Source organism: Chanos chanos, chromosome 5 (assembly GCF_902362185.1).
Source record: "Chanos chanos chromosome 5, fChaCha1.1, whole genome shotgun sequence".
Lineage (NCBI taxonomy): Eukaryota > Metazoa > Chordata > Actinopteri > Gonorynchiformes > Chanidae > Chanos > Chanos chanos.
The window spans coordinates 20,816,400-20,844,274 of NC_044499.1; the positions used below are offsets into that span (position 1 = coordinate 20,816,400).

Here is a 27,875-nt window from a genome sequence, read left to right on the forward strand (position 1 = left end):
TTTGCTCCTTTCTCCCCCCCTTTCTTTCCCTCTGCTCCCTTTGCTTTATTTTTTTTTTCCTCCTGCACTGTGCAGACTAAAGGAGCTTAATGTGGATTGCATGCGCGATGGAATGTGGCTCATGCTTTGCTGGAGCAGAGGAGACATCCCACTCTCTGGGCGTCGAGTCCTGTCGATCGTAGCCGGCCTCAGACACCCGGTGTCCCGGGAGACACAGGAGAGAGCGAGCCCCTCGGATTTGCGAAACAACACCTCTCACCCTCTGTGATAAACGTCTCTTTTGGAGAACGCTCTTCAGGATGCGCCGCTTCGACAAGCTCAAGAAATCTCTGCCTTTTCTTGCGCATTTCCATGTTTACAAAGTGAGTCTGGTCACACTTTTTCTTTTTCTTTTCTTCCACTTTGTTTTGATATCTGCCGGGGATGATGTGTCCAGAAGTCAGTGGAAGAAGAGTGAAAGGCGAGGAGGGAAGTAGTTTAACCTAGGAATTGGGGGAACAGGACAGGTTTGACATAGTATAGGTACCACTGAGTGTCCGTATCGACGGTTGTCAAGCAGCGACGTACTGAACACGTGCACTAAAAAAACTCAGCTGTAACATATGGATGACATTACACCCTATAGGAACCTCACGGAATCCAGCAATTACGTAACATAGAACTTGCATAGAATGTGTCCTACTGTAACCCCAAGACAAGGATATATAGAGTGTCACCCACAGAGCACTCAGATATCTCTACACTCCGCTGCACGTTTTTCCAGAAAGTACACAAAGACCAGGTCAATGGTACATTGTTAGACGTTCAGGAATGGAACGCTGATGCCTGGTCCAGGTCCAGTGGGTCGGCGTCCGCACCTCAAGCAGCTTCACTTTAAAAAGCTCACCGTTCCCGACCGTTTATTTCTGTTCAGTCGGGGTGTAGTCACTTTTGGTCCAGACTAATGGCCCCTTTCCAGGGAACATAGCAATAGCCCACTTGGGATTAGCGTCTGCGGCTTTCTAATGCCACGGGCATTGCTTCACAGTGCCAGAGTGTTGCCTTGTGCACACGGTCCAAACTCCGGTGTCACTTTCCTCAGTCTCTTTAGCCATTGCTTCTGCAAGGGTTCTCAACCTTTCTGCTGTTCATCTCACTTGTTTGGAAACTGGCTGATTCTGCTAATTAGCAGTCGCTGAATGGCAAGTTGAGTCTGATGTTGCTTCAGAGACACGGTTCTGTCCAATAACATATTATCCAGTGGTAAAATGTTAGCGGATGGGGTTGAGAAACACTGCTCAGGAAGTCCGCTTTGTCTCCCTGGAAACCCTTCTTCTTCATGGAGATGCAATTTCTCAGATTACAGTACAAATGTAACGACAGGGTTCAGCTAATGAGGGAGGAGTATCTGAATATTATGGCCAGGCGGCTCAGATTAGGGTTTGCGCTCCAGGGGAAAGATCAGGCACCCTTGCTCCGCTTTTGTGTGAGTACTGTGCATGAGAAGTTACTGTGTAGCTGCATAACATCTTTTTTTTAAATTTATTTATTTATATTGGGTATTTGTGACCTGTTACATTTGTGAAATGCTATACTGAACTCAAAACACTGTAACTGTGGTAGACCCTGAATGTGACAATTGGCTGAGGAGGATGCTCATGTTTTTGCCTTTTTTGAGGCGGCTGTATTGTTATGTGTGATCATAGGTTGGGTGTGATTGGGATTCGGGAACCAAGGTGGTGATGTCAGACCTGAGTAATGTCCTCCTGAGAACGTGATGTAGCTGGACCTCGAATGTTCCCTGCTTCTCTTCCAACGATGCTCCAAAACTCTCAGGCCCATGGTCTGACATTCTGCACTGCCCTGCGACAAATGACACGCCGCAGCCCACTAGCAAATCTGTCCCATTCACTGTTTGAGGGCCTGCTTTATACATCATTTCTCTTCCTTCCCCTTACCGTTGACTCTCTGAACAGGGTAACCAGGAGCTCGATCTTACATAAGAATAGAAGCCCGGTTTCTTGATTTCTGTCTCATATATCCTCTTCCTCTCCCTTTCTCTCTCCTGGTTGCACACATGCAGCCCTTTTCTCAGCTGTATTCTCTGTCTTTCTTAGTTTTTCTTGAAATTTGTCCAGAGTTTGCTTAGAGGCTCCCTTCTTTAATCTGGGAGAGAGCTATGCTTGCCTCTGACGCAAACAGTCCATGTTTAAACGGAGCAGTTCCGGCCCAGACATCTGTCTCTCAGCTGGCTGAGGGAAAGACAGGAGGTAACAGGATGTTAAGACATGGTTTTGTTTTGTTTCTTTTTTTTTTCCCCACCAGTAAAGCGTGAAAGGTTAACTTGTAAGTTGGTGTGAGGGAAGAGACATTCAAACTGACTCTGGCATGGTTTCAAGAGCTCCTTACCATTTAAGTGTCTGCATACTGCAAGTGGACACTGGTGTGAACTTTTTGTATTTACATTAAAGGCATCATCTGAGTTTTGTCAGCATTTTGTCAACTGACAACTTTACAGACAGCATTTCATTGACCAGAGGAGAAGCCAAAGAGAAGTATTTAACCTCAGCTTCCCAGCTGTGACTGTTCATCTCTGACTGACTGTCAGATGTGTGCTCTCCAAGTTCCCTGCTCTATTCCTGAGGACTTTGCTCCCAGTTGTAATTTACTGAGTGATCATTAGTAATAGCAGTCGTATTGGAGGCAGCACACAGGTCAAGAGATTATAAGAAAAGCAGTGAGGAGGTTTCCCAAAAGTTCAGTTGGAGTGTGTGTGTGTGTGTGTGAGAGAGAGAGAGAGAGAGAGAGAGAGAGAGATGACAAGTGCCCTTGAGGGTTTGGCACATTTATGTGATGGAAGCACTTATCTTGCCATTAATGGTTGAACTGGAACAGAGAAAAAGAACACTTTGACCCCAATGACCTTTGGTCTTTTATGTGTCAATAAAGGATATACTGAGAGCACAAACACTTGATTCTTCTCTTTGGCTCCTCTAGACACACATTCAGGACACCATCAGACATGATCTGATGCCTTTGCACTTCAAATGTTAGACTAATGTTACTACAGGCTAGTATCAAATTATTGAATTTAAATCTCTTCCATACCTTAAGTGAACATGTTTTTGTGAATGTATTTAGCCTCTTGTTCATTTGGTGCTATGTGATATAAGATAATTTACTTTTAAAAACCACTTGCCTGAAGCTATCAGAGAACACCCATTGCTCACAGTGAAGGTCTGGCTAATTATGAAACTGCTTTGAATGGGGCGACACATAGTTTGTAGCTTTTGTGACGTTAGTTACCAGTAAGTTTTTGAAGCCCCTGTCTGCTGGCCAAGTCAAAAACATACAGGTAGCTAAGGTTATGAAGATTATTAGCTGGTTAGTACCATTCAACACTATCTTTTTGGCCATAAGTGGACCGTGAGGCTAATGTATGGCTTCGTCACTCCACTACTCCACATGTCTGTGGTTGAGGCGTAAAACTCCACTGTAGGCAGTGTTGTTTGTCACCTACCGCAACACTCTTCGTACATAGCTGGCAGGGCCGTTTTTGAAAAATATTTCCTTGACCGCCTGCTGTATCTACGGCTCATTTTCTGAATCATTAGCATGAATCCTTCCTTGTCAGCAGTTCGGATTGGCAACATGTCTTTGGCTAAGCAAAATGCCACCGCCTCCATCAGTTCGTTCCAGCGTTTACTCTTTTTATTATAGGGAGTGCCACTGACAAACGTGCTGACAATAACCTTGTGAATTAAAGGAGTTTGCTTAACTTTGTTGCCACTTTCTCCTCGCGTTCTTCTGGCTTTCCTCATATTCTGGTCGGTGTTTTTGCTTGAGGCGGTGGAACAAATTTGAGATATTTCCATACGGGTTGTTGATATGGGTTTTTGACACACTTTGCAAATCACAGACGTTTGATTCACATCTGATCTTTTGTATCCAAACCACTTCCATATCATGGAGGAAGCTCCTTTTCTTTGGATTAATTCTTCCTCCTCCTCTAGGGTTTGAACTCTGCCTTCCACCATGCTTGTTCTTGTTCTACGTGTGAGACAGTGACATGCCCACATTGCGGCGCGTATGTAAGTAAGTACAGGTCATCAACTATATCGACAATATCGCGGGATGACAAATTCTTATCATGGGGAGGAATTGTACCGGTATATCATGCATGATATGACGTGGCACAGCCCTAGTTTCTGTGCTGTCTAGGTAGAAGGTCCTAATGGAGAACACTGGGGTTTCTGTGCTGTGGTGGGTAGAAGGTCCTAATGGAGAAGACTGGGGTTTCTTTGCTGTGGCCAGGACTGTGGCAGGTCGACATTCTCAGCCTTCCACATAATTTACGGGCCTGCCCCTCCAGCCTGATACCCCCCCGCTCCACTCCCCCTCAGGTCCCCCTCCTGTCCAGATAGCCTGGTCCACTGAAACAGAGCTATAAAAAGCCAAGCCCTGTGACAGGGATTCAGCCCTGACACCCTCAGGGGGGACAGGGAGAGAGGTTAGAATGGACAGGAACGGGTTGCCGATGGCAACACATTGCTTTAGTGTTCCGGGGGGTACAGAAGCTCATCTCTGATCATGTGGACGTGTTTGAATGTCTCGTCTGTTTTTCTGTTTTATGAGAGCTTGGGTTATTATGACTCTTCTTTGTGGCCTTAAGGGATAGGTTTAATATTTTTCTGGGAAGTTTGTATGGAAGATTGTAAGCTTTAAATTCGATTTTTTTTTTAACTGACCTGTCCATACACAAATGCATGCACGCGCACACGCGCACACACACACACGCACACGCGCACACACACACAGTAATTTGTTGTCATGAGGGACGATATAGACAACAAGCTCCTTTGCATGTCATTCTTGCTCAACCCCCTTGCTTGCTCTGTCTGAGGTACTTCTGTGAATTGAAGTATTCAGTGACTGACATCAATCTCTCTCTCTTTCTCTCTCTCTCTAACACAATTTGTGAGTCACTGGCAACAGATAAGATTCAAGCTATAGGGAGGGGGAAGGCTTTGAAAATTAGAAGCAGCTGATGTTCAACATGATTTTCATATGAAAAAAAAATGACAAGAAGAAAGCACAGAGCTATTCCCATTTCTATAGAGCTCTCTGACAAAGCCTCAGGCAGCACCAGTTCTCCTCTGCTCAGCATAATTTTATGTATAACAACTTAAAAATCAGACACAATTTTTCAACAAGGTAAGTACAGGGGACCAAAGACTTTTTTTTTTTTTAAATTGTGTTGTTTTATGGATTGGACAGAAATGAGAGGAATTAATTTATGAAAACACAGTCGCAGTCTCTGAAAGGTGAAGCGATACATGGGTGTGTACACTGGTAAAAGTTCTGGGAAGGAAAAGTTCTGATGCAGAGTGTAGAGGAGTGTGTGTAGTTGGGTCAAGGCCTGTGCCAGCTGTGCTTTATGGACTTCAGGTGGGCTGCACACTAACCAGACGTGTGTGTTTGTGTGTGTGTGTGTGTGTGTGTGTGTTAGTAGGGCAGAAAGGGGGGTTTTAATTTAAGATTGGAGTAGATAGTTGCTTATGTGACAAGGAGGCGTCTGGTGTGAAGAATGAGGGCCAGCTGTGTGGGTTTGATTTTGACCTGGTGTGTCGGCCTGTCATTGGTTATGTGGATCTGTCCTTTGTGTCCTGTTTAGTTTGAACTCAGGTTGCATCATTCTCCTGGACTCAGTCATTTACTGAAGCAGGTTGTACATCTCACAACTCTCTACAGCTTTTAAATGACGTCCTTTTGTTAGTGTTTCAGAGCTGCCTCAGGATGTTGACAGAAGTGTCTAGGGAGACATTATCCTGTGTGTATGACTGAGGGGTTTGGATAGGGTCACTGTGATCTTATTGCCTGACAGCAGTGTTTGAGATGGGCTTATGTAAGTTAGTGTATAATGTAACAGTAAGATAACTTTTGTTAGGATGTGAATGCAAACTTCTCATCTATTTAAACCCCTCTCTCTCTCTCTGTCTCTCTCCTCCTCTCCTTCTCCCTCTCTCCCTGTGTGTGTCTGTGTGTATTTGTGTGTGTGTGTGCAGAAGCTGGGCAGTAGCATGCAGTCTGAAGAGGGAACAGAATGGCTGCTGGAACTTCTCATGGAGGTACAGCTGCAACAGTACTTCCTGCGTATCCGTGACGACCTTAACGTCACGCGCCTCTCACACTTCGACTACGTGAAAAACGAGGACCTGGAGAAGATTGGTATGGGCCGACCCGGTGAGTCCCGGCTGATGGAGAGAAAGAGGGAGGGAGAAGTGGACAGGCTCAGGAATAGACAGGATAGAAAGCAACTGTAGTGTTTCCCAAAAGCAAGCAGTAAAACAGAACACCATCTGCTATTCCCGATGCTCCAAAACACACACACACACACACACTCACACACAGAACTACATTCTTGTCATGGCCACTGTCACTAGTAAGTGTATGAGAAGGGTAAACCATGAGCGGTTAAATGCACCTGTCAGTGAAAAAAGAGAGAAAGTGAAGTGTGTTTAATAAAACCTGAACATCTGAGGTTGACAGAGAGAGAGTCTCTCTCTCAGCGTCTGTGTGAAGTGTTAGCTGCTAGCTTCCACACTCTCACCCTGTGGTACAACATGAACTAGTAAAGAAAGCCTGGCATTGTGTGGTGTGGACACAAAGGATACTGCCTCTGTCTGTCTCTATCTCTCTCTCTCCCTCTCTCTCTCTCTTTTTCTCTTTTTATCTGTTCCGTAGGGCCATTCACCACCCGCTGGAACACCTGCTTCCTCTCACTACTGTCTTTCTCACAGACACAGACGCACACAGACACACTCATACACACACACATCCAGGCTCTCTCTCTCTCTGTCAGTCCACATTGCCCCAGTTCATGTCCTTCATCTTTATTGAATTCATTTGAATTTTTCACCCTGTACTGCTGTGAGCTTTTGCATTTTTTTTTTTTTGGTTTTCAGTAGCAACTTTATCAAATGAGTTTGCATTTTTCACCCTGTGCGGCTGTGACTTTCTTTGTTTTATCTTTTCTTTTCTTATCAGGTTCATAATATAATTTGTTCTTTTTATTTCAGTCTCACTTGCGGTCTCGTGTCTACAGTTTAGCTTTTCCCTCAGACAGAGGAGAACTCATATATATATATATATATATATATATATATATATATATATATATATATATATATAATATACTCACATTCAGTGAAGAGTAATGTTGACTAAATGTGGCTTTAAATGTCATTACAGTCAGATTGTTATTCTAGCTAAAACACACTGAGTTCTCCCTCTTTTTGCCCCTGTGGTGGAGTTAAATGCAGGGCCGGAGTGTGTGCCAAGTCCTAATCACCATGTCACTGAGCTCTCAGAGAGCTGCCTTTGTCAGGGAAAGCAAGGCATAAACAGGGCTAATGTCATTTTCCCTTAAGCTTCCCCAATCACTGCTTGTCTAAAACACCCATTCAACCCTCCACTCCTCCTCTCATCCCCTTTCTTTTCTTTTCTTTCTGTATCTCAGTCTCACTTGTCACACTGAGGTTGTGTTAACACCTCTGCATATCCTTATGCTTCCTCTTGTTATTTTGGCTGTTTCTCTGCTTTGTTTTTTAATGACGATCTTTGTGTTCCCTCCCTCTCTGTCTCTCTCTCTGGGATATTTCTTAAAGGACAGAGACGGCTGTGGGAGGCAGTGAAGCGCAAGAAAGCGATGTGTAAGCGCAAGTCCTGGATGAGTAAGGTAAGGCACGCACTGGCCTGGAGAGAACCCTCCTGAGAAGGGCCCCTGACACACACACACACACACACAGTGGCAGATTTATGAGGTCTGAGGGTTTTCTCTTTAGTTCTCTTTGATTCATAAAGCTATGGTTAAAATGAACTTGAGAGGGTCTTTGCTGTGTTTTGCAGAGTTCTGATTTTGTTCCTCTGAGTTTCTCTCACTTTCTCGATCATGTTCTTCTTCACACATTCTCAGTCACTCATTCACAGTCATTCATTGGCTCACCCCATAGTTCTCTTTGTACATTAATCCATTAACATTATTTTATCAATCACTCAGGCAAGCCACGTCCTGCTTGGCATCTCATATCGCTTCTAATGTAACTAAGCCAAACAAGACACTGTGCGTTAATGAAGGAAGCTTCCACTTAGTCCAGCTGCTAAGGGCTGAGGGTTTGCCCAGGCAGGAAACAGCCTGGCCTGGTTACATTACATGGCTTAACAAGGTTAACTTCTCTCAAAGAGGGAAGGAAAGATTTCCAATTGGCCTCAGCCATGACTCATAAATCAGCACAATGTCTGCCATTCTCTTGGCAGCGTGCGTGTCCGTGAGACGCAGCATGTGGAGGAAATGTAGTTAGCGGCCCCGTGAGCCCAGACCTGTCAGCACATTCAGAACTGCTGCAGTATTGACCTGGAAATGTCCACAGTGACAGCCCACCCATACACCAGTACATATGTGTGTATGGATGGCCAGAGTGTCAGATGTGATAGTTTCAGTTACTTTATCAGTGGTTTCAATAACATTATATTAGCACCAGTAAAAACAGTAGAGGAGGTGTAAGGGTAGCAGTAGTTAAAGTGTAACAGTACTAGTAAGGGTGTAACAGTAGCAGTAGTTAAAGTGTAACAGTACTAGTAAGGGTGTAACAGTAGCAGTAGTTAAAGTGTAACAGTACTAGTAAGGGTGTAACAGTAGCAGTAGTTAAAGTGTAACAGTACTAGTAAGGGTGTAACAGTAGCAGTAGTTAAAGTGTAACAGTATTAGTAAGGGTGTAACAGTAGCAGTAGTTAAAGTGTAACAGTACTAGCAAGGGTGTAACAGTAGCAGTAGTTCAGGGAAACAGTCGTTGGGGTGTAACAGTGTCAGTAGTTGAGGTGTAACAGTGTCAGTAGTTGAGGTGTAACAGTAGCAGTAGTTGAGGTGTAACAGTAGCAGTAGTTTGGGTGTAACAGTAGCAGTTTAGCTGTAAAAGTAGCGATAGTTTAGGTGTAGCAGTAGCAGTTGAGGGGTAACAGTAGTAGTAGTTGGGGTGTAACAGTGGCCGTAGTTTAGGAGTAGCAGTAGCAGTTGGGGAGCAACAACAGCAGTAGTTTAGGTGTAACAGTAGTGGTACTTTAGGTGTAATAGTAATATTAGTTCATTTTAGCAGCAGTAGTTTAGGTGTAACCAGCAGTACTTGAGTGGTAGCCACTGCTTGGTTTGTAACAGTAGCAGGAATCAGAGAAATGAGCTGATCTGTGTGAGTAGGCGTTATGGAAGCAATAACTGTTAAAACAATATTAGTAATACTTTCAGTAGCTGCAGTAGTTACTGTAAGAAGAGTGCTTTTTGTGCAGACTCAGGTCCTCCCAGGTCGGCCCTTAGCTCTGCTGTGTATTGTCTCAGTGAAGGTTCATTTACGGTGCTGTGTTTGCACAAGGCCCAGAAGTGGAATGAGGAAAAACCACAGAATGAGTCAGAGCCTCTGTCTGCCCCGTCCCACGTGCTGGCTCTCTCTGAGGTTCCACGTCATTAATCGCCCATTCCAACTCAAATTTAAACCGACTCTGCATTCAAGTCCAGACCGTTGCAAAGTTTTTCTGTCTTTTTTTCTCCTCTGCCTTTCTTTCTTTTTTGCATGTATGTGTCTTGTCACTAAGGCATTTGTAGTGTAGATAATGAAGGAAACATTTGATTGGATGACTTATGGTGTCTGGTGGGAATGGACTGCTATGATTGGATCAAAGCAAAGATTCCTGAGTCCTGTAGTGATGTACTGAGTCACTCAGTGGGTGCCGTTGTCCTTGTCTGCATTTTTATGGAGATGACCTTTTCATGATAAATTCCCTGTGTCAAAAAACTATAGTGTGTGGTTGAACGTTTTGACATGATAAATTAGGCTGCATAATGAAGCCAAGGATGAGATTACCTCATGTCTTGCTGCGTTTTTTATAAGTTTTGAGATTGGTCACAGGGTGCCAGCTTTTTAACACAAGTTACCAGAGCAACTGATGACAGTGAATAGGTCATTGGGGTCATGGGCGTTTTATTTTTAGCTTTCGAAAAATCCCTGTATATTTGGGCCTGTTCCGATTTAGGGTTTGTGCAAACAGTGTGTATGAGTGCACACTGTATCGACAAAAATGTCCACATAAGGGTATAAATATCTGAAAAAATCTGAGTTAGTGAGGACATTTTTCTGCCGATTAAAGCATTCTTAAAAAGATACAACCATCACTGTTAAAACAAGAAGTGCCAAATATGTCCGAGGTTTAGTGATATGTGTGTGTGTGTGTGTGTCTTTATGGATGTAGAGCTGTAATGTAAGTAGGAGAGATGTGAAGAGAATGTGGAGGAATGTTTACTCTCAGTGGTAGATGTGTGGATGTTGCATTCCTCTCTCTGTGGGATAGAGGGACATCTTGACCCCATGGTCAAGAGTGATTGCGCACGTCCATATAAACAGCCCCCCCAAGCCACCTCCCACACACACACACACATACACTCATGAACTCTCATGTGCTCACAGCGGGAAAGAACATTAGAACATTGGTTCAAGCCAACATGTGTGTGTTCGTGTGTTAAAGAGAAGTATGTGTACACAATCACTCATGTCCTATAGGCCTTCTCCACACACACACACACGTGTGCATGTCAGAGGGTTGTCAGAGTTTTAAAACAGGGCTCTTGATTGCACTATTGGCCTGGTCATACAGGAGGCAGCCAGAGGGGATGATAGCTTTCTAAAATTACACGTGTTTGTTTCCGCTCCTGGCACACCACTCAGACCTCAGCCATGGCCACAGTGTGTGTTTGTGTGTGTGTATATGTTTGTCTTATGTGTTTCAAAGTACTACCATGTATAATTATCCACGTGTGTGTGTGTGTACAGGCTTATATGTTTGTCTTATATGTGTTTCATAGTATTACCATATATAATTCCCCACAGATGTGCGCACGTGTGTGTGTGTGTGTGTGCGTGCGTGCATGCATATGTTCTTACAAGTCAGCGTAAGTGAGAGTTATTTTTCAGTGTTTGTTTTAGAGCTTCTGGTGACCACAAAAGTCACAGTTTGGTATGCAGACCACAGTTTTGGAGTCGTGGTCTGACACGTTTTGGTATATTAGAGAAAAAAAATGCCAGATGTAAATAATCCTCTTCTAGTTTTTAAGTAATGTACAGCATGCATGTTAACTGCTAGAACATGTTAAATAAACAAAGGATTTATTACCTGTCCTTAAGGCAGTCTGAGATCAGAATCATAATGCAGTCTGTACTTGTCAGTGAATGAGAACATTTTATCTCCCCTTGGTGTGTTTATGTATTGTTTTATGTGTCGTATTAATTCTCACCCGATAAGAACTTTGGTACAGATACGTATGCTGTTATACAAGTAGCGGGTTAGCAGTGTCGTAGTACTCACTAGAGCTGTTACAATTCCAAATGTTGCCATACAATTAATTGTCTCAGAAATAAATGCGATTAACAATTTAATTGTCTCTTTCGGTCAAATTAAAAACAATATATATATGAATGCCTTTATTGTCATCGTAAATGTACAACGAGAGTCAGAGTGCCAAGCAACACAGAAGGAATTAAAATATAACTACAAAACGTAAACATAAAGAAAATATAGAAACATAAAAATACGAATATAAAATCATTTTTAAGCGGCAGTGCAGTGCCTCAGGAAGTGTTTTGTTTGATTGATTTAATAGGCTATGCGTTGGAGGATGGAAATTTCTAAACATTTAAACGGCAGTGTCAAATTCTAGGCTACTTAATAGGCCTAAACATGGTTATAGCCAGGCATACAACATTCGCTGGTAATGGTACAATACAGAATTTCACTTTTAAAATCATACTTTGTCGTTCTTAATGGCGGTGACCTCCCTGATGGGCGACGCAGTTTCTGTCCTTATTTCGGGGAGGGGGCCCTCTTGTTCTGGCCAGCCTATGTTATGGTTAACTAAAAACGAACAGTCGCAAGCGTGTGCTACATTGAAATATACAGTCTCAACGGGGACACACAGGAACTGATTCGGTAACGTTATCACCTGTCTTTAACTATAGTTATAACTATCAATATAGCTCTACTAGCATACAAGGCCACGAAGTGAGTACTTGTTTTGTCATATGTAAAAGCTAAAGTAAGTTAAGTAAGATATGTTAAACACTTAATGCAATGAGTAGCTTACAGGTAGCAAAACCTGGCCGGCTCCGTCGTCCAAACACCCAGTACTTGGTAGTTTCATCGAAATTGTTTATACGAGAAAAGGGAACAACAGCCCGATAATTATCTTCCAAGTACCTTACCTGAGCAAACTTTTTTTTTTACTGTGAACTAAGGCTAACTGTAGGTTGTAACTGTAAAGCTGCGTTTTACCCGAAGCGAAATTCGCGGGTTTTGATTGCTTGCCTTCGTGCAACGTTACAGCAAGGATTTTTGAATACACCAATCAGATTACTCAAGAAGGGCCAAGAGCCACGCCCCCTTCCCAGGTATCTCTTCAGTCGAGACGGAGGACAAGCTGATCGTGTGATCAAAATGCTTGCTCTGATGTAATATTGTTCGAGGAAGTAGTGATCATGTCCAAATAAACAGTGTGTGCACTTCTTTGGTCAGTTATAGCCGGCAAAATATAATTAATAAAAATTGACCAGCAGGAAGGCAGAGAACTTTCTTTAAGCAACATACAACTAGTGTTTTTAAATTGAATATGAATTCATGTTCAATTTAAAAACACTTATTTTTAAAAGAAACACTAATGGTTCAAACGTTTTACGAATGACTGGACATTTAAAAAAAAACCCACTGTATTCTCTTTAGTGCACTTTGTACGTTGTTAATTGATGAATCAAACAATTCATTTCATTATATTTCATTATTTTTGAGTGTATTCTCAATGTACAGCATTTTCTCACCAAGTGCAGGTATTGGGTTTGTTAGACCAGTTGAGACCAATTGATTCCAGTTGAAATGAATAGCAGACAACACCAGTTACATCCTATTGGTTTCAACTGGGTTGAACTGGTGGAGCAGCCACTGCCCCTGGCTCTATTGGTCTGAACGGGTTTTAAATGGTTTCAACTGGTATTCTTAACTGGGCAAACCAATAGAATCTGAAAACCCAGTTGGAACCAATTGAAATCAGTACAGACCAATAGAGACCAGTTCATCCCAATAGACTGGCTACTGGTTTTTCAGCTGGAATTTCCACTAGGGTATATATATCTAAAACAAATTAAAGTTTTGAACGAATCCCAGGATACATCTTTTTGGTTACTTCAAGTACACAGCCTATGAAGTATACCACACCTCTATATCATCATAAAACATTTTTCGCTTGACATCATGCTGATAGTCTAATCTCTCTATCCCTCTACTCCCCAAATGACGGATCGTCCAATCATAGTTTAGCTGAACTCAGCTGGGTTTGCAGACTCCGCACATTTTGACACGACCAACGGGACAGTGGCAAGAGATTTTTTTTTACCATCACTAAATGAGAACTCCAGTGAAAACCAAACGTGCACCAATTTTATGTTACGCGCATTTCTCAAAGGCACAACAGCGCTTCTCACGAAACTGCCCATTCCTGTTTGGATTTTTAATCTTCGAAAGCCGACTTGACTACGCGACTGTTGTGATCCTCATGTGCTATCGGAAATATCGTAATTACGAGTTTCGAGCACATGAATGGTCAAACAAAGTCGTAATTACTAATGGGGAAACTCGAATTTTTCTATGATGCCCGAGTTGCCCGAGTTGTGAGGTAGATAGGGGGATGGCACTAACAAACATGGCGCAAGGCAAGGCGTCAGTAGACAGTAAAAATGAGTTTATTTAATACTATCGTGTTGTACGTTAAATGTGTGTGTACGACAATGCTTCAACGAAGTTTGGTTATTATAGCATGTCCTCAAGTTACATTATTGCTTTATTGACATACAGTTGTATTTACATACATTGGAAGTGAAGTCCATCAATAAAGACCTGAAGTTGTTAAAAATCTTTGAGTTGTAAAAGTTTGAAAACAATTCTCTGTCCTCTTTATCCCAGATTGATTTAATTTGATAACATTTATTTCTGACACCTTGACTCGAATTTGGACTGAGGGTGTTCTCACACTTGGTCCCTTTCAGCCCTCAAAACGAACTCAGAGTGATTAGTCAGCATTTTTTTGTGCATATGTGAACACTCCAAACAAACTCAGACCCCTCTGAAACAAACCATTTGCTTCAAGTCCGTGTTACGGTGCGCTTAACCTGTGCATTGTGAACACAAAGCGCTCCAGGTTCGCTTCGCCTTTTGCTGTTGTATTTTAGCCCTCTAGGCTTGCTGTAGACAGATCACATGCTATTGCATTGGGATGCTCCACCCAAGTAGGTCTAACTGCAGATGCGCAGTGCTACACGTCATGCCTATTACATGACATGCCCACTATGGTTATGGTCAGGGCTGTGATTAGAGTTATGTATCACACATGTCATCCTCAGGGGCATGTTCTGAACGGGGCGTGTCATGTAATAAAGTGGCCATGTGGAGATGTCTGCAAGACTGCAGATAGACCCTTCTCGGGACACTTGAAAACAATAAAAAAAAATAAAAAATAGACGGAACCATGGCCGCTGGTATGGAAGCCCTAAGATGCCATCAGTTTGCATTTGAATTTTTATTCCATTTTCTCGTGATAACGTATCATTTTTCTCGTTTTCTCGAGATCTCAAGTTATTTATGTCATTGTCACGAAGTAACAAAACTTTGTTTTCCTGTGATAATGACATAATTAATTCATTATCGTGGGAAAACAGATCTCGAGTTAATTATGTTGTTATTTCGTTATTTCCTGATAATGACATAAGTCAAGATCTTGAGAAAACAAAGAAAAATAACACATTGTCATGAGAAAACGTAATCTATTAAATGCAAATTCATGGTATCTTAGGGCTTCCATACGCTGGTAACGATACAAAGAACTATAGTGTGAGCAGAAAGAGGACTGAGGCCCCATTAGAGCTGAAGTGAGCCAGAAAGAGAACTGAGTCCTCTTTCAAATGAACTCACAATTTGAACGCAAACTGAGTCCCTTTTCTGTTGGTCCACTTTAGAGGGACTGAGTTTGGTTTGTTTAAAAAGGACTGTATAGGCAGCCCTCCATATCCACAGGGGACTGGTTCCAGGTCTTTCCGTGGATACCAAAATCTGTGGATGCTCAAGACCCTTATATAAAATAAAGTAGTATTTGTATATAGCCTACACACATCCTCCCATATACTTTAAATATACTTTATCTCTAAATATACTTTATCTCTAGATGACTTATAATACCTAATACAATGTAAATGCTATGTAAATAGTTGTTATACTGCATTGTTTTGGGAATAATGACAAGGGGAAAACAAGTCTGTACATGTTCACCACAGATGCAACCATCGTAGGCCTAACACTTAAAGATTGCTTTCATTTAATGACCTGAGACAGAAATACATTGAATAAAACACAGAATATTTAAAATACAAGTACATATAGAAAACATAATTGTAAAGAAAGAAAATATACATTTTTCAAAACACAAGTAGCGAACGAACAATGCTCAAACAACAAGTGCTGGAGAGACACTGAGGATGTGTGAAATGACGGGAGGCTACAGCAGGGTATGCCTACACATCACTTCATTTGCGTGGATTCAGTATAGTACTTGCCGCGTGGCAAATTCAAGTGTCATTTTTTGGAAATTTCTGGAATTTTTTTCCCCAAATATTTTAGATCTATGATTGGTTAAATCTGTGGATACAGAACCCGCAGATAAGGAGGGCTGACTGTATGTGAAAAGACCCTTAGACCCAAGAAACAGAGACTAGGACTCGAACACTACTGACACGGACTTGGACTTGAACTTGAACACTACTGACTTGGACTTGAACACTACTGATTTGGACTTGGACTTGAGCAGTGGAGACTTGAGACTCGACTCGGACTTGAGGTATGTGACTCAACTACAACACTACGTGTCAGCATGAGTGAGTTTAGGGCCTGTGCTAAATAGTGTGTCTCACTATTTACACCATGAGTGTTAATCAGCGTGGCAGCCACAGGTTCAGCGCTGTGTCTTGTGTACACTTCCACCCTCAGCAACATTCAGTACTCTCCTATATCCAGCTCAGCATCTCACCCTTCCCTCATAAGGCTTATTAAACAAGACTGTTGCAGAAATGAATCCCCCATTATTACCGACCACCACGTCTCTCTGTCTGACTCTGTGTGTCTCTTGACTCTCTCTCCGGTGGCGCCCTGCCTTGATTTGAGTCACATCGTTTTGGCTCTCTCCTAATGAGCACTTCTAAACGCTTCCCCTCCTGTCACCAGCTTTGGAGTGGACTCGGTTGTTTTTTTTTTTTTCCCTCCCTCCCCTTTCTCTCTCACTCTTTCTCTCTCTCTCTCTCTCTCTCTCTCTCTCTCTCTCTGCTGAGATAATCGGGCGGGTGCATGGTGGCCAGATAACTCTCTTCCTCGCTCCTTTCCCTCTGCACTTGCGTTGACCACCGCGTGTAATTATCCCTCCACCCTGGGTCTGCCTTCCTTCACCCCACACCCTGCGCTGTTTTAGGGGGCATCTGGAGGGCTCCCCTTTTCTCTGCCGACTGGCAGTCTCCACGTACAAAGTGCCTCAACAGCAGAAGATAAGGGTTGAAAACAGCAGCGCTAAGTTTATCAGCAGTCAACTGGCAGTACCTCTTTCCAAGATTACTACCGGAATGTTCTCCCACTCTTAAAAGGCACACTGCACTGCAGAGAAAGAAAAAGCAGGGGAATATGCTGATATTAAATCTGTGTAAACAGGATGCCTGTGCATTTCTGTGCGCTTAACAGATGGTATAAACAGTTACAGCTCTCCTGGTCATGACTGTAGAATGTTTTCTGTGCCTTCTTCATTGGTCATTGTTCAAAAGTTAGAACTGCTTGGTACGTTTATCATTCTGGTTCTTGACTTCTCCGCCCACTCTCCCTTCCAGGTGTTCAGTGGGAAGAGGCCAGAAAGCGATTTCCAGCCCCAGCCTGCCACCACCTTCCGGAAGCTGTCTCCCACACCTCCCCCACTGGAGGGCCAGCAGGCACTCACCTGCCTGATCAGTGAGAAGGACCTGGCGCTGTGTGAGAAACTGGGGGACGGCTCCTTTGGTGTAGTCAAACGTGGCGAGTGGTTAACTCCCAGTGGGAAAGTGGTAGGTGGAGAGAGAGAGAAAGATGAGAGTTGTATAAAATAAAGGGGGGCTTTTTTTTAACTTGGGTCCTAAGCTCTGTCTGTCGATGAATTGTGTGTTTGTTGTGAATGTGCATTACAGACATCTGCTGATGTATGAGTTGTTGGGGTTTCACTGCTCCAGACAGTAAGACAGGAATTGCTCTGACTTTTGAGACTCCTGAAGATGAAGGCAAATTATGAAGATGAAGGCAAATTATGAAGATGAAGGCAAATTATGCCTAAGCGTTGGTTTTTTTTGCATTAGCAGATCATTTTTATGTAGACTGAGGGGAACAAGGGCACTTGTCCTGCGTTGCAGTGTGGTCTCAGTCTGTGTCATCGACGTGCCTTCTATAATCAATTACAGAACTCGTCAGTGGGATCATGGGTCACTCTGCCTGCAGGGGCTGTTTCAACGTCCTTAGTCCCTCATTTTCAGCATGTTGTTGTGTGTGTGTGTGACTGTATGTGTGCAATAAGAGTTTAAAAGCCAGCAGGCCAGCACTTCCTGCCATACCTCTGCTTTCACAATGTGGCTGAAATCACAGGAAGTTTGGAAGAAAAAAACACAAAACAAACAAAGCCCAGTCTCCTAGAATACTTTCAACTCCTTCGATACAACACAGCACAATACATGTCCCTCTCTCTCTCTGTAAGTAAGCCCAGCCTCCACATGAACTTCCTGTGTACCATTTGTGCTCTCTGTTCCACCGGACTGGGCCACGGCAGCTGTGCTCTCCTCCGGTCAGTGTGGTGGGAGAACGCAGGCCTCTGATGGCTCGATCGGGGGGGTCAGTGGACGGCCGTGCGAACCGAACCAATGGGGAGGAGGGGGTGGGCGGCCCAGGGGGAAGGGTTGGATGCAGTGTGGGGGTCTCACTGGGGGGATCTCACAGCAGGGAGGCCGTCCTCCCACTGACCATCTGCACTGAGCAAACTCTGTTTACTCCAGAGTTAACTTTTCTCTGGGGACGGATGAAGAAAGAATGTGCGAGACCAGTACGCACACACATGTGCACGCACACGCGCACATACACACACACACACACAGAGTCTGGGTGCATTAATCATTGTGACCTCCGTGAGTCTGTGGGAGTTTTGAGAGCCCAAGTTGTGACAGATCATTCATCTTGGATCAGGTGCGAGAGCTCAAATATGCTATGTCTAGTTATATTATGAGCTGAAAAATTAGCCTTACAGAGTACTAGAACCAAAGCCAGTGCGGTCGCTGTGGCAATGTGGTTGCTAGGATACGAGGCCAGGAGCAATACACAACAATATTTAAAGGAAGAAACACTGATGGGAAATCATTACAGTTTCTGAATGGTTGAATAATGAGCATGACTTCAGACACGAAGAATTCTCCCTAATGGAGACGTGTCTCATTTCGGTCTCACTTTTGTCTCAACCTTTTTTCTCTTTCTTTTTCTCACTTTTATTCTTTTGTTTTCTGTCCATTATCTCTTAACATCATGGTTCCAGTCTCATTCTGATCTCTCTTTAGTCTTAATTTCGTCCCATTCTGGCATATATGTCTAATTTATGTCTCATTTTGCTCTGCCTTCAGATCAACGTGGCAGTGAAGTGTCTGAAGACGGACGTGTTGAACCAGCCCGATGCTCTGGATGACTTTATTAGAGAAGTCAACGCTATGCACTCACTGGACCACCAGAACCTCATACGCCTCTACGGGGTTGTCCTCACACACCCAATGAAGATGGTAAGAGTGTTTGTGTGTGTGCCTGTCTGTGTGTGTGTGTGTATGTATGTATTTATGTATGTATGTGTGCGTGTGTGCGCGTGTATGTGTATGTGTATGTATATGTGTTGGCCCCCTCTAAATCAACACTGAGTCAAAGACAGGGTGCATAAATATCAAGGCCTTGAGAAAGGAGGGGGTGGCTTAAAATAAAGCCTGACATTTGCTTGCTCATTATTTCTCCTTGTCCTGCTCACTCCTGCAGTTATTTCTGATTGTCACTCTGCATTGTCTCTGGTGTTGGATAGCTCTCCCTGTCATTCTGGCTAAAGCTGCCCACATCTTCCTTGCCACATCACACTTATGAAGGCTGTACAACTTTAAATGGATAACCCAACCTCTCTCTCTCTCTCTCTCTCTCACTTGCTCTCTCAGGTGACAGAGTTGGCACCGCTGGGGTCTATGTTGGACCGTTTGAGGAAAAACCAGGGTCATTTCCTCATCTCCACGCTCTGCCTGTACGCCATTCAGATAGCCAATGGCATGGCCTACCTGGAGTCAAAACGCTTCATCCACAGAGACCTAGCCGCTCGCAACATCCTGCTGGCCTCCAACGACCTGGTTAAGATCGGAGACTTCGGCCTTATGAGAGCGCTGCCCAAAAATGACGACCACTATGTCATGCAAGAGCACCGCAAAGTCCCTTTTGCATGGTGAGACAAAGAGTGAGAGTGATTGTGTTAGAGACAGCAAGAGAATAGTCAAGGTCAATTTTGTATGTGAGCATTTGTCTAGATGTTGAATGGAGTTTATGAGAGTGTGACATACATTTTAGTGCTTCAAGGTCCAGACCACATGTTCTTTCTGGCTGTCAATTGTTGACTGTTTTTCTGTTTTTTTTTTTAAACTTTATTTATTTATTTATTTATTTATTTTTTATTAATGAGTTTTCTTGCGTGTGTGTGTGCGCGTGCGTGCGTGCGTGTGTGTGTGTGTGTGTGTGTGTCTGTCTGTCTCAGGTGCGCGCCAGAGAGCCTGAAGACGCGCACATTTTCTCATGCCACAGATACCTGGATGTTTGGTGTGACTCTGTGGGAAATGTGCACCTATGGCCAAGAGCCATGGCTGGGCCTCAATGGGAGCCAGGTAATGGCTCATACACACACACACACACACACACACAAACATGTATGTAAAGTGATATTTAATGGCTGGTATTGCAGAGGTACCACTAAGTTTGTGTCTAATTAAGCATGGTGAAGGCAAGGAACAACAGCACATTTAGAATCATTTGCGTATTTTCTGTACACTGTTTGGTGTCAAAACACTTTTAAGGTCATGGTAAATGTTAATAGTCCTTTTTTGTCCCTCTCAGGTCTCTGTGCTATGAATTGTGTTCTCTTTCCTCATAATTACAATGCACTGACCTTTAAATCTGACGTTCACATTCATCTAGAATATACAGTAGAGTCTTAAAGGACCCCAAGAGAAACCTTGTTCTCAAAGATATGTAGACATACAATGTAAAATACCCTGTTTGTCATACCTTACTCTGCTTTGTTGTTGTCTTAATCGTGTGTGCGTGTGTGTGTGTGTGTGTGTGTGTGTGTGTGTTTGTCCGGTCAGATCCTTCATAAGATTGATAAAGAGGGGGAGAGGTTGCCTAAACCAGAGGACTGTCCTCAGGACATTTATAATGTCATGCTGCAGTGCTGGGCTCAGAAACCAGATGACCGACCCACGTTTGTGGCTCTACGCGAGTTCCTGGTGGAGGTGAGATCCATACACTCGTGTGAGCAAGTGTGTGTGTGTATGAGTGTGTTTTTGGCAGTGGGTGTGAGTGTGGGTGTGGTTCAGCCTGCCCCTGATGATATAGTTTGTGAATCTGTTTGGTTGCAGCCTCATTGAGAAATAATTGCTCAACTTATAGATGTGTCGCAAAGAATGGCAAAAGTGATGTTAGCCCAGAAGTCTGAGGGAAAGATATCTGTGCACTTGTGCAAGATGCAAGGAAATGTAGAGAGAACAAATACCAGTGTTTGATTAAGAGCGGTTTGTGGAGAACTTTTCTGAGAGAGATTCTGTGGTCTGGCTGCATTGGTTCACTGAGCAGTGAAAAAAAGTCACATGGTCTGACGAGTCATCCTTCACCATGTTCTCAACATGCAGTCGGGTATGGGGTGTGTGGGGGCGCGTCAGGACAAGAGGTGGGGTGTGGGTTGTGGTGTGATGGGGTGGTGTGAGGATTGTTTCATGGGGTGAAGTGGGGAGGTGTGGTGTGTGGTATGATGTGTATTTTCCCAGCATAGGTTAGGTCCTCACAGGACAAGCTCAATAATGGTAAATACAAGACCTCATGCTAACCAATCATCCCCTTCATCCTAAGATAAAGCATTTCTTTCTTCATGGGTGTGGTCACCTCCAGGATAACAGTGCTCCATGCACTGGACAAAGGTGGTTGCTTAATGATTTGACGAGTGTGAAAACAACGTAAAAACAAGTCGTCAAAACTCAACCCAGTTGAATGTTTTTGGTTTTGAGCTGTAAGCTGGTTTGCTTTTGGTGGCCCAATTCCATATTAAAACACTTTACGGGAGTGTTTTGGCACTTATCTGTGTATTTTGTTCCATAAGAAGTACAAAAAAAGGGACCAAAATAGGGGGTGTGACTGTGGTTTGTTTTGAATGAAAGGTGACGATGGGTGTTTGTGTCTGTGTGCTTCCTTCAGACCATGCCCACAGACATGAGGGCCCTGCAGGACTTTGATGAGCCAGACAAACTACAGATCCAGATGAACGATGTCATCACCATCATCGAGGGCAGGTATGATCTCACTGCGTAGCAACCAGACAAAGACAAGTTTACTTCCATCACAAACCAGTAGGTAAACCTATGCCGACTCTCGGTCCTTCCCGTACAGTCTCATTCCTTTTGTGTGGCAGCTCTTACACCTTCTCTAGAAAAGAAGCATTTAGTCATTTATACCTGGGGCACCAACAGACCATGAAATCCAATGGACTGTTTGGACTTGTCATAAAGCTAATGTTTTTGAACTAAAATGGAAACAAAAAAGTATGAAACAGTAATGAAATTGAACATATTAATACGAGACAAAACAATGCCTCTGACCTCACACAGCGTGAACGACTTCTTCTGATCTGGTGCTTCAACAGCAGGGAGACAGTAGAGATTGTATATCTTTAGTCCAAGATCAAACCGAAGTCCTACAGGTGGACCCTCTCTCGTCTGTCTCTGACCCAGTCTCAGAGCGTCACTGAGTTATTCTGTGTTGACGTTTAGGGCAGAGAACTACTGGTGGCGAGGACAGAACAAGCGGACGCTGAAGGTCGGCCAGTTCCCCAGGAACACGGTGACGTCGGTGGCGGGTCTGTCCGCCCACGACATCAGCCGTCCGCTCAAGAACAGCTTCATCCACACCGGCCACGGAGACACCAACCCTCATCGCTGCTGGGGTTTTCCTGACAAAATTGACGAGTAAGATACCACAGCCGGATGTTACCCTATCCCGGCACATGTTGTTCATGTGGGTGGAAAGGGTGCTTTGATCGATTGTTATGTGAAATCAGATTTGTAGATTGTTAAACCCTATGAGATTCCTAAACGCAAGTCTGACTGTTGTAATGCTGCACTAGTACATCTGATTCAACTGATTCAGCGCTTCATGATTAGCCGATGAGGTTGAACTGAATGTAACTGAGCATATCCAGGCAAAGAGGAGGTGATAAAAAAAACATTCAAGGGCTGGGAGTATGTAAGGATTGGGTTGAGAAATGCAGGTTAAAAATATTACAGTCTTACGGTAAGTGCATTTTTAGGATTTGTTAAGACATCCGCCGTGTGTTTCGCTGAGCTTTGTTACTGGATCTGTATTTTTTTGCTATGAGCTCTAATGCAGAGATCTGTGCCATATTTTGTGATTCATTTCCGTGCGTGCAAGTTTTTGTACTTAATAACTGTGTAACGTTTACTTCAAAACAGTTGCGAAACACCCTTGCTTTAATTAGAATGCCAAACTCTGGTTGTTGAAGATGGCTTTTGCTTAAGGTGTGGCGGCTATAATTGAATTCTCAGTCTCAGCTGTCACACTAAAAGGATTTATAGTCACCCACACAATGTTTCATGTTGAGCAACAGGGCGTTTTGAATACAGACAGTGATGTAATGACCACAACAAAGATGAGTTGCGGTGTAATTGTTCAAGCAACGGAGAACTCCTGCAGAACATCATTTAAATGCATTTTCACCACAAGAGGGCAGCAGAGCATAGCTTACTTCTGCTCTCCAACGTTTTACAGATATCCACGTGCGGCCAAAATGTACAGAGGGTATGCATGTTTAATTTGAAATGAGTAGCTTCTGATTCCAAACAAAGAAACCAGTCACACTGAAGCTTTTTCACATACGTCAGGGACCACATAACTCAGGTGTTTGAGCCTTCCTTCTCTTCACTGAGGAGTTGTATCTTTCCATCTGTTTTTCTGTAGTCTTTACCTGGGAAATCCCATGGACCCGCCGGATGTGCTTGGCTTGGATTTAAATGCTGCTAGGCCTACTCAACTTCCTGGACGGGCGAAAAGTGAGTTCTGCCAATGCAAGACTGCTCATCTGAATGTCAGAACAGAGAGATTTTTACCTCTCATATTTGATTCCTGAACAGTTATCAACATCCTAATTAACATTTTTTTTTAATGCTGGTGATGGCGCTTCTATTTTTTTTTTTTTATTTGTCATTGCTTTTGCATTCCTCTTGCTTCCCCCTCACTTAAACCTTGCCTTTCTGAATTGCCTCTTACGCTTGCTTTTTTCTTATATGTTTTCCCCTCCCTCCTTTCTTTCTTTCTTTCTTTACCTCTCTCTCTCTCTCTCTCGCTTTCTCTCTCTCTGTCTGTTGGGGTGCTGTTGAGCAGAGGAACCTCCCCCTCGCCCCCCCCAGCCTGCGGTGCTGGTCAAGAGTAAGTGTGGCCCCTTAGTCCAGTGTCTGCTCTGCTCCTACCCCCTCTGTCTTCTCCTAACACCCCTCTGTGCAGCCTACACTCCATGTCTCCCATTCTCTCTTTCTCTCCCTTAATGTGCAGTTTTCCTGGCTAACACCACTCCCTCTCTCTCTCTCTCTCTCTCTCCCTCGCCTCCCCATCCTCTCTGTCTCTCTAGTCTGTGTGCTGTGCCTATTCACAGGTTAGAACAGTCAGCTTTCCTCAGAGAGCTGGCATAAATATGAGGAACCTTGTTTGCTTTGAGACTTTTATAATGCCAATGGGGATTTACAGGCTCTTCTCTCTTAGCCCTATGAGAGCGAGAGAGAGGCAACTGCTGTTTTTTTGTTGTCCCTGCAGGACCCTGTCATTCAGATTAATGAGTGTTCAGATGAATGTTCAGTGCTGTGACAAATCATATCAAACTGATAAAATGGAGTGGAAATGATTCTCACTCAAATGTTACCAGGATGCCACTCCTGTGTTAACAGTTTCCTTTCGGTCAGTTCTTTGAAGTGTCTCATGTAGATTTCTGTGTGTGTGTGTGTATGTGTGTGTGTGCGCGTGTGGGTGTCTCCAGAGCCGTGCTATGACCCCGTTACTGAAGATGAGGACTTGACGTCTGCAGGAACGAGGAGATTGTCTTTAAAGAGACCCAGCGTGAAAGGCCTGAAGCTCAAACCATCTGCCTGGGTCTCAGCCACCAAACTGGGCGATCGCCCCCTTTACAGCCCCAGGACTCCCGGGGGAAGCACCCCTACTGAGGTCTCTCTCATAGACTTTGGCGAGGAAGTCCCTTCCTCCACACCCTCCCCTTCCCCCGTCGTGGACGCCCAGATTCCCAGTTTAGCTAAACTGGCTCTAGAAGCCGAGTCACTCTTAGACAGAACTCCTCCCCAGAGTCCCTCTCGTTCCCTCCCCCGACCTCTACACCCCACACCGGTGGTGGACTGGGACGCCCGACCTCTGCCCCCACCTCCAGCCTACGATGACGTTGCTCAGGACGAGGACGACTTTGAGGTGAGCTCCATCAACAGCATGGAACGCCCTGCTGCCGACGAACCTGCCCCTCCCTCGGCGCTGCCCTGCACCCCAACAGAGGACCAGGACAAACCTCGAGTGGAGGACAACCTCTTCCTTCCGTGCCGACAGGGCCGGACCTCCACCTACAACCAGTCGGCCGAGATATTCCAGGAGCTTCAGCAGGAGTGCATGCGACGCCTCAACGTCCCGGTGGGTACGACGAGTCCCGGCCTGGACGTGCACCGCCAGATTGTGCTTTCCCTCTCCGAGGACAAACCGCAGATACCCCCGCGTGTGCCCATCCCGCCCCGGCCGGCCAAGCGATCTCCGGCCGGCGAGTACGCCCGCTGGTCCGGTGAACTTTCCCAAGCCTCGGGAGGTGAGGAGGAGAAGGACCGGCCCCCGCAGATTCCCCCAAGAGATCCCCTCTCCCGGCCAGGTTCACGCACGCCCAGTCCAATGGGCCTTCACGTGGGTTCTCCACAGACACGTGGCAGCCTGGCAGGCTCCTACGGTTCCACCTACCTCTCCACTTCGCCGGGCAAACTCATGCCCACGACCCAGAGCTTTGCCTCCGACCCCAAATATGCTGCGCCCAAGGTCATCCAGGCACAGGGCAAAGACAAAGAACCAACCAAGGGTCCTTGCATCCTGCCCATTGTCCGAGACGGAAAGAAAGTCAGCAACACGCACTACTACCTCCTGCCCGAGCGGCCGCCCTACCTGGACCGCTATGACAAGTTCTTCCGAGAGGCGGATAGCGGAGAGGAACGCCGACAGATCAACACGGCGACCGTCAGGCCCATGGTGCATCAGCAGGGTGACCTGAAAGCTAACTTTTCCACCAATAACAACAGTAGCTTGACGGGGCCTGGGGGAAGGGGGGCACTGAAGTGCTCGTTAAGCCTTCCCAGAGTGAGTGTGGATGGGACGGGAGCCAGTACCTGCGACAGGGTGAGACTGGTGAGTACTGATGACAGAGTCATGTGCTTCAATGGGAGGTACATGGACTACCGCTAAAGGAAGAACGGACACCTTGGTCGAGTTTGGTTGATTTGCCATTGCATCTCATTGGAAATGAAAACATGTTTGTTTTCTCAGACATTAGGACAAAGTTAAACTTACATTCCAAAGAGGAATTTTGCATAAGATTGGACTACTACTTTCTGTGTGCCATAATCTTACTAAATGTGGGATTGATACAGTGGAGGGTGCGGGTCTTAGTTTTTGCTGTGTTACATGTATTTTCTGTCATTTGTTGGGATAAAAGCACCTGGGGTTGTGTATGCGGAGTGTAGATTTGTGTATGTCTCTTTATGGAACAGTAGAGGGCACCAAAGAGCAGCACGGCCAAGCACAGCTGACTTGGATTTGTAATAGGGCTCAAAGTTCATCTCTCAATCAAAGCTTAATGTCAAACATAATTGCCTAAATAAGGTGCCAGTCACAGACAACATTCTTATGACTGGGCAGTGTAAGTGTCTGTCACTCAGCAGCATGGGATGGATTGGGCATTTTTTGTGGGCTTCAGGTTCAGGAGGCGGTGCATGGCGTGACAATCGAGGAGTGTCAGACAGCTTTGCAGAACCATGGGTGGAATGTGCAGAAAGCAGTGAATTACCTAAAGGTAAGAGTTCATGGATCTGAACACGTCTCATTTTTCATTCAGTGCATGACTACTGTTAATGTCTCTCTACTGCTTCTGCCTCCGAATGACTGAAGTGTACTGCATTTGTTGTGTTGAGTGATTGTTAGGAGGCAAGGAACAAACGCACAGTGCAGAGGACTGTTATTCAGAGAGTGAAGTAAATGTAGAGGGAAGACCTCATTCTTCAAAGTCATTCTGTTCAATCACTCTGGAGGGCAAACTTTCAAACCTTCTTAATATCGATGAAGTCACAGACAGAATGACAGACAGAATGTCTGCTTTTCCCTCTCACAGGGAGTCTGCTTTTACTTTTGCCCTCAAGCAGAACCTTAGACACAAACACATGCACCTACACACACACACCCACAAACACACACACACACATGCATAAACAGGCAGACTCCCTGCAGTTTCAGAGTGTTGCTATACATAGGCTATACATCCAGTGCATCATAACCATCAAATGGACATACCCACACATGCTCATTCTCTCTCTCTCTCTCGCTCTCTCTCTAGGTGGAGCAGCTCTTCTGTTTGGGTCTAAAGAGCAGGGTGGAATGTCTTAAGATTCTGGAAATGTTTGACTGGAACCTGGAGCTGGCCAGCACTCAGCTCTTAGACTCTTATGGTCCAGTGAAGCAACGGTATGCCAGCCATACTGATTACACCTGCATAAGTTGTATGCCTTGCACTCGTCTTAAGGTGCCCCTGGCATGCTGTATCACATGCGCAAATCCGCGTACTTAGAAGGAAAGACACGAGCTCTGCTTATCAGTCACCTCCTTTACCTGAAATACACAACTCTGCGGTTTAGCCCTCTAGCCCTCTCATTATTCTCCCTAGTCTGCATTCCTCTGCACCATCTGTCTCAGAAAGTTACTGCACCATACTGGCTCTCTGATAGGATTTTCATTATCCACCACTTAAGAAAAAAATCACTGTAAAAGGAGAAAAAAACCCCAAACATTAGTTTGTTTATAAAAGTCAGCACATTCCAATCCATTGCCACCTGTTTAAAAGGTTCGTGTTTTCATGACTGATTTTATGGCGTAGGCCAGAAGATGCAGAGTTTTTCTCCACCCAAATAGAGGAATCTGTTCCCTCAGGTGTATCCTTTCTGGCGAATGCACTACATTGGTAGTTGTTTTTAAACCTTTTCTTTTCTTTTGTCTTTACAGGCGATGACAGCATTCGGGAGGAAACCAAGAACAGAAGCTTGTCTTCCCATCCATTTGAGAACCTCAAGTATTCTCTGCATGGAGCGTTAGGGTTGGCAGAGCAAGTCCGTCCAGAAACATCCAAT

General features: G+C 44.5%; 1 protein-coding gene across 1 annotated transcript; it reads left to right on the top strand.

Annotated features, from left to right (window-relative positions):
• Positions 1-299: 299 nt before the first annotated feature.
• tnk2b (tyrosine kinase, non-receptor, 2b) lies at positions 300-27,875 on the top strand. The gene is made up of 15 exons (XM_030775315.1): positions 300-362; positions 6,045-6,222; positions 7,647-7,717; positions 16,980-17,189; positions 18,777-18,929; positions 19,344-19,621; positions 19,928-20,054; positions 20,535-20,681; positions 21,637-21,731; positions 22,209-22,403; positions 23,413-23,504; positions 24,482-25,887; positions 26,456-26,551; positions 27,089-27,216; positions 27,751-27,875. The coding sequence occupies exons 1-15, from the start codon at positions 300-302 to the stop codon at positions 27,755-27,757; spliced, it is 3,246 nt and encodes a 1,081-aa protein (XP_030631175.1). The 3' UTR covers positions 27,758-27,875.

What these genes read in the sequence shown, in the direction of transcription:
- tnk2b (XM_030775315.1), top strand. Translation starts at nt 300, where the DNA reads ATGCGCCGCTTCGACAAGCTCAAGAAATCTCTGCCTTTTCTTGCGCAT. An exon ending in CGCATTTCCATGTTTACAAA is followed by an intron (nt 363 to 6,044) that starts GTGAGTCTGGTC and finishes GTGTGTGTGCAG; the next exon opens with AAGCTGGGCAGTAGCATGCA. An exon ending in TAACTCCCAGTGGGAAAGTG is followed by an intron (nt 17,190 to 18,776) that starts GTAGGTGGAGAG and finishes CTCTGCCTTCAG; the next exon opens with ATCAACGTGGCAGTGAAGTG.